The sequence below is a fragment of the Scardinius erythrophthalmus genome, assembly GCF_964197995.2.
Source record: "Scardinius erythrophthalmus genome assembly, chromosome: 2".
NCBI classification, from domain to species: domain Eukaryota; kingdom Metazoa; phylum Chordata; class Actinopteri; order Cypriniformes; family Leuciscidae; genus Scardinius; species Scardinius erythrophthalmus.
This window is the reverse complement of record NC_138222.1, coordinates 49,537,865-49,550,033: the sequence shown is the minus strand read 5'-3', so window position 1 is coordinate 49,550,033 and position 12,169 is coordinate 49,537,865. Positions and strand designations below refer to the sequence as shown.

At 36.5% G+C, this 12,169-nt stretch overlaps 3 protein-coding genes across 3 annotated transcripts in view; all 3 read left to right on the top strand.

Moving 5' to 3' along the window:
• The window catches only part of aldh1a3 (aldehyde dehydrogenase 1 family, member A3), a 28,796-nt gene extending 19,715 nt beyond the window's left edge, over positions 1-9,081 (top strand). The window contains exons 8-13 of the mRNA XM_081351929.1: positions 205-307; positions 1,796-1,980; positions 2,063-2,227; positions 6,113-6,270; positions 7,562-7,636; positions 7,829-9,081. Of these exons, the coding sequence (XP_081208055.1) occupies positions 205-307; positions 1,796-1,980; positions 2,063-2,227; positions 6,113-6,270; positions 7,562-7,636; positions 7,829-7,904 (762 nt within the window). The 3' untranslated portion in view covers positions 7,905-9,081. The remainder of the gene's footprint in view (positions 1-204; positions 308-1,795; positions 1,981-2,062; positions 2,228-6,112; positions 6,271-7,561; positions 7,637-7,828) is intronic.
• LOC308687382 (uncharacterized protein) overlaps positions 1-12,169 on the top strand; it is a 439,906-nt gene that overhangs the window by 298,585 nt on the left and 129,152 nt on the right. The gene's annotated exons all lie outside the window — the stretch shown is intronic.
• lrrk1 (leucine-rich repeat kinase 1) overlaps positions 10,308-12,169 on the top strand; it is a 102,562-nt gene continuing 100,700 nt past the window's right edge. Inside the window, exons 1-2 of the mRNA XM_081393904.1 lie at positions 10,308-10,442; positions 11,684-11,824. Of these exons, the coding sequence (XP_081250030.1) occupies positions 11,752-11,824 (73 nt within the window). The 5' untranslated portion in view covers positions 10,308-10,442; positions 11,684-11,751. The remainder of the gene's footprint in view (positions 10,443-11,683; positions 11,825-12,169) is intronic.

Genomic DNA, 12,169 nt, shown 5'->3' with positions numbered 1-12,169 from the left:
ATCTATGCGAGCTGAATCTCAGTGCTATGAACGGTAGTATTTCAAAGCGCTGTGCTGGTTTGGTAGTTTCCCGTCATTATCTAGATGACAAACCAGATGATATTCATAAGTTACATACAACAGACCAGCTTACGGAAGCATCATTAGCAAGCGCCGGCTGCGCTCCCCGCTCTCCTTATTGTCATGCGCTGTGTTTGTGTTCAGGTGGGCCAGTTGATCAAAGCGGAGGCGGCCAAGAGCAACCTGAAAAGAGTGACTCTGGAGCTGGGGGGAAAAAACCCCTGCATTGTGTTTGCTGACTCAGACCGTGAGTGATGTGGTTTGCCAGATCTCACTGCTGAAACAATAATGATTGCACTGGGGAGGCTGGGAAAAACAGGGAATGGGAACGATGTGTGCAGTATGTTCCTAAATCAAGACGTACTGGTCTTCGTTTCAAAGAGTGGAAAGTATTTAGACCCTTAAGGGACACTTTAAAAAGTCTGAATGTCATTGCATTATAAAACAAAAACAAAGTGCATTTATTTTAAAGGAAAATAGTACACTTTTCAATCAAATTGATCATCAATCATCTGCCAAATGCATGAATGTAAATGACTGAACCCTGTAAAGCTGATTTTTTTACATTTTTAATAGAAGGTAATTGAACCTTTAGACAAAAAAGGTTTGCATATATGTTTTTGTTTAGTATTCTATTTGATACATGGCTCATCTAGTATGATATAGTGAGAATATGAAATTTTTCAGAGGCCCAAACTGAGCAAAATTATGCAATTTGGTGCAGATGTGGTTATGTATATGGCCAAATTAGTGAGATCTTTATAACAGTATAACAGACTACTTACATAAAATGCTTATAAATATCAGTTATCACGCTGTATCTCCATTATTATGTCTTATTAAGTTCATATTTAAATACTAAACTCTAGTTTTTATGCAGGGTCAAAACATATAATGCAATGCAATACAATGATGATCGAGAGAAGCCTGATGTATCATATCTGATATGCACATTTTAACATGATTTTTCTATAAAAAAAAAAAGAAATTATGTATGGATAATCAATTAAACCTGCTTCAGTCCAGTAAGTGTTCGTCTTGAAATATTTCTAACAATATAAAAGCTATTCTTACTTTAATTTATAAAAATCTGTAAAGGTTTAACAGCAAAAAGATGTTTACAATAACCCGAAGGTGGACGTTTTTACAATTATGCTAAAAGTCTTTTAACTTTCTAAAAAGCTATGAACTATCAATCAGATGGCAGAAGTATAGTGTACAACAGTTTTTTCACCAAAATGTTGATCAAGTTGATGATTTATATGATAGCTTTATGAGGGTTAAGTTGCCAAATACATTTTGGACCAATGTACAGTATGATTAAAGTTCATTGAAGTGCATTTGATTGTGGTACAGTTATATTTCTGATGGGCTTTTTTTTTTTTTTTTTTTGGCTAGAGTTTATTCAGCCCCAGTGATGTTGCAATACTGCAGACCACACATGCAGCTGTGAACTCTTTGCTGCTCTATTATTATGTATGTTCACATCTGCACACAAACCCAGATTTATGCCAATGCACAGCTCATTAAACTCCAGAAAGGGTGTAATGATATAATGCATTATGTTATCAAGTTTACAAATGAATCAAAGCATGAACATTGGCACGAGCACCAAACTGCTACGTAATGCACTGCAGCTTTGCGGAAAGAAACAAAGCATAAGGGCATGGGAAAATAACACAAGAAAAGGTTTTGTATAAATTGCACACTGATGAGTGTGTGTGTGTGTGTGTAGTGCAGTCGGCGGTGGAGGAGACGCAGAAGGGCGCGTTCTTCAACCAGGGTCAGGCGTGCACCGCTGCGTCACGTGTGTACGTGGAAGAGCAGGTTTATGATGAGTTTGTGCGTCTCAGTGTGGAAAGAGCCAAGAATATTGTGATTGGAGATCCTATGGAACCGCAAACCTCACACGGGCCACAGGTGATCACTCGGTTTACTCACTAACTTGAACGTTTTTTCTTCCTGTGTTCAGGTTCTTTACGTGTTTCTGCTCTTCTGTCAGATTGACCAGCATCAGTTTGATAAGATCCTGGCGCTGGTGGACAGTGGGAAGAGGGACGGGGCGAAGCTGGAGTGTGGCGGCTGTGCAGTGGAAGACAGGGGTCTGTTCATCCATCCGACCATCTTCTCTGACATCAAAGACCACATGCGTATTGCCAAAGAAGAGGTACGACGCTCCTCTGTGCTCAGTGTTATAGTATGTGCACTATCATTTGTAAAGCATATAGAAAAACAGCTACATACATGGTGTAGATGTAATATCATTTTTAATGTTAATGAAAAACATTATGTTGCTGCAGAGAAAGTATGAACCTGCTACTGCAAACAGATACACAGACACCAAGCTGTGAGCATGTAAGATATGCTGCTGCTGCATAAATCGTCACAAATCCTGTAGCAGATCTAGGCAGGTGGAGCTGGGGGAGGTGGAGGGTTTCAGAGTGCACTGCAGGACAGCAAACACCGAACCAGACTATTTAAATGTTAAGCAAGCAATCTCATTGGCTTCAGGATCAGCAGAGGCCAATCAGATTGTGTCATGCAGTAAAAATTTGATTGCTTGCGATTGCATGTAAAGGACCGATCAGCCTCCGCCCTCAGGAGTTTCATGACTCAACTAGATATTGACATAACCTTAATTTTGAACTAACTAGATATCTTTAGTGCCCAGTTCAAAAGGATTAATCTGGATTAGAATGATCTAGATTTGGAAATCCTATGTTTTGCCATCCAGTTTAGTTTTGTGACGGTTTTTCAAAGCAAAATAGGATTGTATCATGCTGATCCAGATACACAGTTATTTATCTTTTTTGATTACCAAATCTGGATTACCAGTGCTCAAAATGGGGTTACACTTCACAATGAAGGCTGCTGGCTATGGAACGAACAACAGGTTTAAGAGTCGATGTGGGGTTACTTTAAGTGTTTCATTTAAAGAGAAAGAAAACAACATAAACAAACAAACATCGCCTTCCATTTTCAGTTTCCTTAAACAATCAGACCACTACAAGCAATACATATATATATATATATATATATATATATATATATATATAAAAACATGATACAAATGTTGTAATTTTATGTCCATTTTAAAAGTTATTACATTTTTGTTCCTGAAATCCACCCTTCTACTGGGATCAGGATAATGAAAGTCTTACTAAAAATTTTTATCAACACAATCTGATAATTTTGATCCAGATCAAAACCAAGATTGGATTTTGTAACCTAATCTGATATCATAATTTTTTTCTTTTCTTTTGAACAACCCATTTTCAAGATTTAATCTTATCCGATCAGACTGCTTTTGAACAACTGGGCCCAGGAGACAGGATTCTAAATGTGTATCCTATACTGCCATCTGCTGGATGATTGTGGCATTAAAGACCAGTGATCAGTGTCTGTCCTCAGATGGCCTGATCAAATCAAATAAATACAGTATCCGTATTCTTAAAAAAAAATATATATATATGTGTGTGTGTGTGTGTGTGTGTGTGTGTGTGTGTGTGTGTGTGTGTGTGTGTGTGTGTGTGTGTGTGTTTTGTTGTTGTTGTTTTTTCAAAGTGAAATATGTTTGCATTTAAACACATATACTGTATATACAATATATATATAGTCAGGATGGTAAAAGAGGAGGAATCTCATGCTGGAATAACGATAAGTGATTTATTGATTATCAAAGGCACACAAAATAGGGAGGAATTGTAAGGCCAGAGTCAAAAAGGGGAACAGGAAAGATTCCAGCCATTGGCTGCGTCCAAAAACTGATAAATGCTACCTTCGGAGGACTCATTTAGAGGTCGGAAGGCACGTCTGAATGCAATGTTAATTTCACTTCCTGTCTCCTGAGATACCTTCATCTGATCCATTTTTGAAGGCAGCATAGATGTATCCTTCATCGCCTTTGATATATCTCAGAATCCTATGCTTTTCCAGTCTGTGACAGTTGAGCTAGAAAAATAAAGATGGCGTCTGAAAATTGCGGCTGGTCATCAGTTTGTGTGTAAATGTAAATTTTTGATCAATGTTTTTCACTTATGTCATTTCTAGCGAGAAGTTACTTTTGTAGTCATTAAATATTCACTTAGTTTTCACCAAAGCTCGCTCTGTTTTTCTGTAGATCATTAAACCGTTACACTGCCTCAGAATTCTGTACAAAATCAGTTTCGCAAGGAACCTTCACAAGCAAACGCTGCCTGCGAAGTCATTTGCTGATAGGGCAGCGAGGAAACTAGTCAGTTGCCTACGTTTTCGGATGCAGCCATTTTCAAGCTCATTGATGATTGATGAACACCTGGGGACGTAGGGGTAGGGAACTGGCAGTGGAAGCTGGAATCTTGGGGCGGGTGTGCAGGGAAGATCCAAAAGGGAGCAGGAAGGCTAAACAGGAAGGATGGGATCCAGCAGCCAAAGCAGACAGGGGAGTTGGGGAGCAAAACAGAAGGGGAGGAGAAAAAACTAAACTAAACTAACCAGACGGGAGCTCAAAAACAAGGCTAGAAAAACAGGAAAAAATAAAATAACCAACTCTCAAAAACTTCAGATAAACGGCAGGAAGACAAGATCAAGGTAAACTCAGCGACGCAGAGAATCGATCTGGCATAAGACTGAATACAAGAGGGGAATATAAAGGGTGACAAATAAACTAAAGCAGGTGCGAGCCATAATGACATAACAAGATGGGCGGAGTAACAGTAGACAATTATAGAGCACATGGCATGACAACACAAACACCAGGGGCCTGTACCATGATGGTAGCTGAACAAACTCAGGGTTACAGGATTAGTTTCGAGTTGACCAAACCAAACCAATCCAACCAGGCTTTGTTTGTACCATGATGCTGATCATCAACTTTCTCTGTCAGCTCAGGCTTTGATCCTGAGTTCGGGGGTTTAGATATGACATCAGTAGCGAACAGCCAATCACATGCTGAGAAAGAGTGAAACTGTGATTCATTTCTCGCGAGAGAAGCAGCGCGATTCACTTCTCTCTTCTGCAGAATATTACAAGGTTGAAAAATATTACGAATTTAAACAAATTTACACAGCAAGAAGAAAATAGCTGTCTATGAAAGAGGACAACTAAATGAAAAAGTCTTTCTTTATCAGTGCAATTAAAATTTGTGAAGTTAATTTGTACAGTTGATAAAGGTATAGAGAGAATTGAACATTTAAGCTCACATGTAGTCATTTTATAGCTTTATCTATTGATTCTAAAGCATATTTATATTACATTTATATATGTATTCATTTAAACTGTGCGTAATCAACTAAAATTGTACATGTGTGATGGATTAAGGCTATAATAATTACATAAATAATATCTAAATCATACACAATTATTATTCTAAATAAGCATCAGTAAAAGCCAGAATTTGTTATATAGTGAACTTTAATTTGGAGTAGAAACAGGTGGAGTGACTTTATCGCATCAGACATGTGTCACTTTGCTCACAGCTGATTGGTCCAAGTTCGGTTTGCAACCTCTAACCTGGAACATAACCTGCCCCGGACCAGGTTAGCCGTGGAGCATAAGTTACTATGGCGATGAACACTGCTAAAAGCCAAACCACTTTCATCGTGCCTAAAACCCAGGGTTGGCGCAAACTAAACTGAAACATAGCTGGCTAGCCACCTAAACCGGCTTCATGGTATAGGCCCCTGGTGGTCCAGACAAACACAACACAAACAAACCCTGAGCTGATCAGACCAGCACCCATATAATGTTTATATATAAATATATTTCACTTTTTAATTCGCTTTGTCATTTCAGCTGACTGTCTGAAAATATGCACCTGGCTGCAAATTAAATCACCATTTAATGTATCATAAAAGTGTAAAAGTCATACGATAACCACGTGCGCTTTTTTGAAAGACATGATCACTATAAACTTTTGTTGAATGGAAAAAAACTTTCGTTTTTTCAGCATGCATAGTTGGAATGACAGGAGAGTGAGTAAATAATGGCACCACTATTATTAGCATGTACTATTCCTTTAAGCACCTGTAAATAGCCTGGGCATTAGTGTTGCACTGATGTGTGTATTTTGCAGATCTTCGGGCCGGTTCAATGCATCATGAAGTTTAAGACTCAGGAGGAGGTGATCGACAGGGCCAACAGCTCACAGTACGGCCTGACGGCAGCCGTGTTCACGCGTAACATCGATCGTGCCTTGAGCGTATCTGCGGCCCTGGAAGCTGGAACCGTCTGGTAGGAGACTCACTAAACTCGTGCAGTTCATTTGTAAGCTTTTAGAGTGTAAACATTCACTGACTGTAATTTATAATAACAAACACAAAAGTATCTACAAAGCAGAATAGCCGATATATACATAAAACAATCTAAGCATTTGATTCCCAAGTATTGGTCCATTTTCAAAGTACCAGAAACTTTGTAGATCCTTCCAACAGACATGCATCCCCAATACCATTTTGTTTCCCCTGCCGTGCTTAATGGTGCAACGCATGTCTTTAACGAGTATAAAAACGCTCCAGTCATTTCTACGAACATACCTGTCACCATCCTAAGTTAAATTTGGACTTGTCGGACTGCAGAACACGGCTCCAATCTTTCATACTCCAAACCTAATGTTCTTTGTGTTTTTTGCACAAAGAGGTTTTTTTGTTTCGAGGTGGTCCCACCACATTCAGATGATTTTCTTCCTTCTGTTAAAATGCTCACTAGTCTTCCTTGAAGAGCCATAGCACTTTACATTCTGCGTGGTAGTGGTCTCACTCTCATTGTGCTTTTTAAATAGTTCTGTGGACTTTGTCACCATTCATGTCCTGCACATGAGCAATACCAAGAGCAGACTGACCAGATTTAGCCATTTTAACAATACCCTCCTTGATTGCAGAGGTCAGCTCCTTCCATCTGGCCATGATGTTATAAAAGCTATTAAAAAAAAAACACTTTTAAATACCATTTGGGAACTTCCATGAATCGGGTGTTGATCGTTACTATTTATATGCTAGTGTTTCCTTATATTTATTTATTTTCTTATTTTAGTATATTGTCTAAGTGTTTGATCTTGTGATTGTGAAGCACTTTGGGCAACACCTGTTGTATTAAATTGTGCTATACAAATAAAAAAGGAAGCAAGAGGAAAGAAGATTTTTTACTAAAACGCAAAATCCTTTTTTACTAAAATAATATTATAGCTAAAATGAATAATATAGCGAAAACATAGTGATTTATTGAATTATTGGCTGGGAATAATGAGTGCAAGCTTGGTATGACCGCTTGGCCAAAAAAAATCTGTATGTATCTTTGCATCATGACAAGTGAAATAATTAAAACGTGGAACTCGCACATTAGTTTTACCCTCAAGGCGCAACTTTACAACATGCAAACAAAATATGTAATAAATATTTCATTAAAAGTTTGAATAAAGTGCAGAGAAGCCAATTTTCTTAGGTCGGCCACTTATGTATATACAAAAATGACATGAGCTGGAATTTTCAACGTGAGGTCAAAGGTCATGTTTCTTTGTGTTCTCCAGGGTGAACTGCTACAATGCCTTACATGCTCAAGCTCCATTCGGAGGCTACAAGATGTCAGGAAACGGGCGAGAGCTGTGAGTGCTGATACTTTGGGTTCAGTTTTTCCGTTTGTTTTTATCTCATTTCATACCCGTCTAATAATATGAACATACATCCCTAATGTCTATGTTATGTAATGCTATTTTCATAATATAATGTAAAAATCTTATTTTCTGTCAATTTGGGTTATGCATGTACATTTCCTTCAAATGTGTGTGTGTGTGCAGGGGTGAGTATGCACTGGCGGAGTACACCGAGGTCAAAGCCATCACTATTAGACTCGGCGAGCAGCTGAAACTGTGATCTGAAGCTCCACCATCTATCTGTGTTCATAACAGCATCTTTCAATCTACGGATGAAGAAACTCTGGCTTTAACCATCAGTCTCATTTCAGCTCTTTTTCTACCCGTCTGTTTATTTGATGTAGATGTGCTGTACAGATTTAAAAGAAAGTTTGTGTTTTTTTATTTTTTTTTATTTAATTTGGATGTTTTTAAATCAAGCAAAGTCATCCATCATCTCTCAATATTTAGTAATATAAAGAAATATACTATATCCAACTTAAGTACATATGTTTTATATAGTTATTGCAATAGATTCACATGCAAACCATTGTTGCTTGTTTGCCTGGTTGAACACATACTCACAGGCTTTGCTTTTGATTTGGAGGTTCAATTCTTCTCAGCGGTCTTAAAGTCGTCATTAAGCGGAAGTTGCGATTTCTTCCTCCCTATCGTGACGAGTGAAACGGCTTCTCTAACAGGACAAAATTTAGGCTGGGACTTGATTTTTTTTCCAGTTGGAATTGATTGGATGGTTGTGGTTTGCTATTGGTTAATCTCATGTGAGTGACAGGTTGTCCCGCCCTCACACCAGTAAACACATCACCAGAAAGAGATGTCGCTGCAAGAGGGACGGAAAGTTATTTTGATTAAAGATTAAGATTGCACATTCATTAAAAATAAAATAATAATGATGTGCATGAATAAATCATTTTTTAATAAATAATGCAATATTTCATCAAAACCAAGAATGGTCAATTTTGATTTCATGGTGACTTTAAAGGTCTCCTGGTAATATATAACAAAATATGCAACCAAGTATAGTCTGTTATGTGTAAAAATCAAGTTTTTGGATTGGAATTCCGAAATGGTCCTGCAATTCGCCTCAAAGCTGTCTTAAATATTTTCTGCTTCTCTGACACCAAACACAACTGCAAAAATTATTTAACTGTTACAACATTCACTTTGTGACGCTGAATGCAAATTGAAATGATGAATCATGCTCAGCACTGTATATGGTATATGGTGTGTTGCCCTGCATATGTTAATGTATAATTAGAATTAAAAGTGATTTCCTTTTGTAAATGTACATACACATCATATGACAGGTGAATTGACATAATTGTTTAAAATATATTGTTTACTTTGACTTATTAAATAGCTATTGATTTTAAAAAATGAATCTGGATCAGTGAATCAATAAAAAAAAATCATATTAAGTAACTGTTTATTGTCATTTTGATCTGTTGAAGTGGTGCGAAATATACTCTATACTAGTGCCTAGTTATTTAGGTTTAATGGCACAAACATATGAGGGTAACTTGATCACTTCCTTGAGTACTAAGGTTGATTTTCACAAAATAGGCCAAAGTTAAGTATATACAAAGGGACAGTGCATTTGCAACTTGTGCATTTGCATACAGTATGTTTTTACAAGATCTGGTTACGATATAAAACAGTGGCTCAACTTTTTTTACCCCCCATAATTAAAAGGCCTGTCATTTTTGCTGTAAAAATAAAACCTTTTTATTACAAGAAACAGGGAGTGTTGATATATTAAGGTAAATTAACCACAATTTATTTTATGATTGCAAATTCTGTAAAAACTCTAATGCACAAAATAATTCAAGGCATTTCTGAAAGGGTGCCCATCTTTTTTTTTTTTTTTTTTTTTTTTTTTTTTTATACAGGATCTATTGCTGTCACAATGTATCTAGTGTCAGGTAGTAAATGTATGAGTGGTAATCCCAAAATAAAATCTGTATTTGAATACCAGCATATTTACATAAATCCTAAAATAAAAGCAATACAATTCTGCAAAAACGGCAAAAGAAAAGATGGTAAAAACATTCTAAGATAGATTAAAATATGACTTTCACATTACAAAAAATATATTTTTTTATTTATATGTTTTTTAATAGAATGAGCCTCTCTGACATAAAAGTGCCAGAAACAGAAATCTATTATGTGTCCTCTTTTATATTCTATAGATAATGTAGTTTGATACTAGCCAACGTCCTCACACATATAGTGAAATATGCTGGAACTTGACTTGTGAAGACATTTGAAGTGAATGAAATAAACTTGGCAAATCAAGTTTTGCTAATGATCATGTAAACAGGTTTCATAACAGAAACCGTGAATTCAGGTTGATTGGCATTCAATCAACTTTTTCCAAGTCATCTCAATGGCAGTGTCCCAATAAACTCTGATGTCACCCTATAAATGGACAGCCAACAAAATACACCTGTGTCATAGTTATTAATGTCTTGTTGGAAATGTAAAATTTGTGAGGGACGGTTACATTTACGATACAGAAATATAATGGACTCAAGCAATAGTCTATGGAAAGTCCCCAGCAGGTTTGAAAACAAGCGCTAGCGTGTGTGTGTGCGTGCAATGAGAAGCAGACTCTCAACTCCTCAGGAAAGATTGTCCCCGATCAGGAAGTAGAAATCTAGTTTGATCCTTGAGCGTCTACGAAACCGAACCGAAAGCATCTGAGGAGCCCCGCTTTATTCCGTGGTTTTACGGGATATATCATGCATTCAAGTGTGTGGTAAGAATACTAGACTATCTTATAATGTTGTTGACTAGACACCACATGTGTATTCCTCATCTACAATGTCTCCGTCGCGACGCAACGTAACACGTTTAGTGAGTTTGGTTTGGAACGCTTGCATTAATTAGCGCGTCGTGCGCGTGCAGCCTTTTTAGATTCAGCGCGCCGTGCAGCGTTTGCAGTGCAGGTGAGGAGGTTGTGTATGTGGGATATTGTAAACTATAACATTTATTCAACAAATTGGGGAGCCCCAGTCTCTCCTACTTAATTAAAAAAGAAGTTGTAAACGTTGATATCTGGGGTACGTACATACAGTACGCTTACCCAATAAAGTAGGCTACTAGTACCATGGTTCAATGGTGATGGAACATTTAACAGTACTTTGATAATGGTACTAAATGTTTACCATGTTTTTTAAAGTGTTTGACATTCCGTGACGTTGCATATGGGACTCATACTTTCTTTCAAAACATTTAATTGCAAAATGCGAGTCAAAATGTGTCTGGCCGTACCAGCATTTCAGAGGTCACTCATTAAAATTCAATGTAGCCTACTGTAACTCGCCAAAGAAAGCTTGTTTTGTTTGTAACCAAATGACCAATGACCTCAAGCCAAGGAAAAATGAGTCACGTCAGTAGCTGGCACAGCACACCAGCTCTGGAAAAGGGTTTTGCTGGATACATCAGTTTCTTGTGGTGGATTGTAGACTTGAAGAATACTTGTTAGATTGGACAGTTGGTATTTGGATCAGCTGACGTATAGCTCTTAAAATTGAAAGCAAGATACCAGCAGACTTACTTTAGATTGGACATCTATAAAAATATGGTTGGCATTGGCATATTTATGAGGAACTAAATGAAAATGTGCCAGATGCCACTGGTATTGTTGCTGTATTTTCATATTCAAATCATTGTATAATATAACTTCACTTTATTTCCATATTTGGACATATTTCCAAAGAAAACAGAATTGGACTTCATAAGTAAGGGTTCACAAAGACACTTTTTTGTTTTTAAACAACCTGCACTTAAGAATAACACCTAAAATTATGTTTTTGAATATAATATAGATATATATATATTTTATATATAGAATATAATTTTTGGATATTCTAAAATGATATATTCTGTTATATACACACTCTACATGTTGTATTGTTCCTTTTCACTTGTCTACAAGTGTCCCTGAATTTTTTAAGACAAGCAAATTGAAGGATGTCTCACAATCTGTTCCTCCAGGGGTATTTCACATAACTTCAATCAATGATGACATCCCCAAAATGAAACGGCAGCTTTTAGCATGAAATATGTCGTCGTACTGGAACGTTAGAGAGACTGCAGATCCAGGTGGCATCACCGGCATCATGGAGGAGCAAGACGGTAAGAAAACCTTTCTACATTCAACAGGGTCCGAAATTAATCTCAAACTCTCACGCGACACAGTAAAGTTTGTTTCCTTGTTTATTTATATATTATTTTTTAAATAATTAATAAATCTATTTTTATTTAATTTTTACATTATTATTATAAAATATTACATTTATTTTGTTTTGATGTATATTATTTATTTTAAAATTGTATTAAATATAACTTTTGAATTTTTTAATTATTACATTTTAATTTTAATTATTTATTCATTTATTTATTTATTCATCAGTTCATTCATTAATTCATTATTTATATTATATCTTTAAACCTTATGATAATTATTTAATTAATTATTTA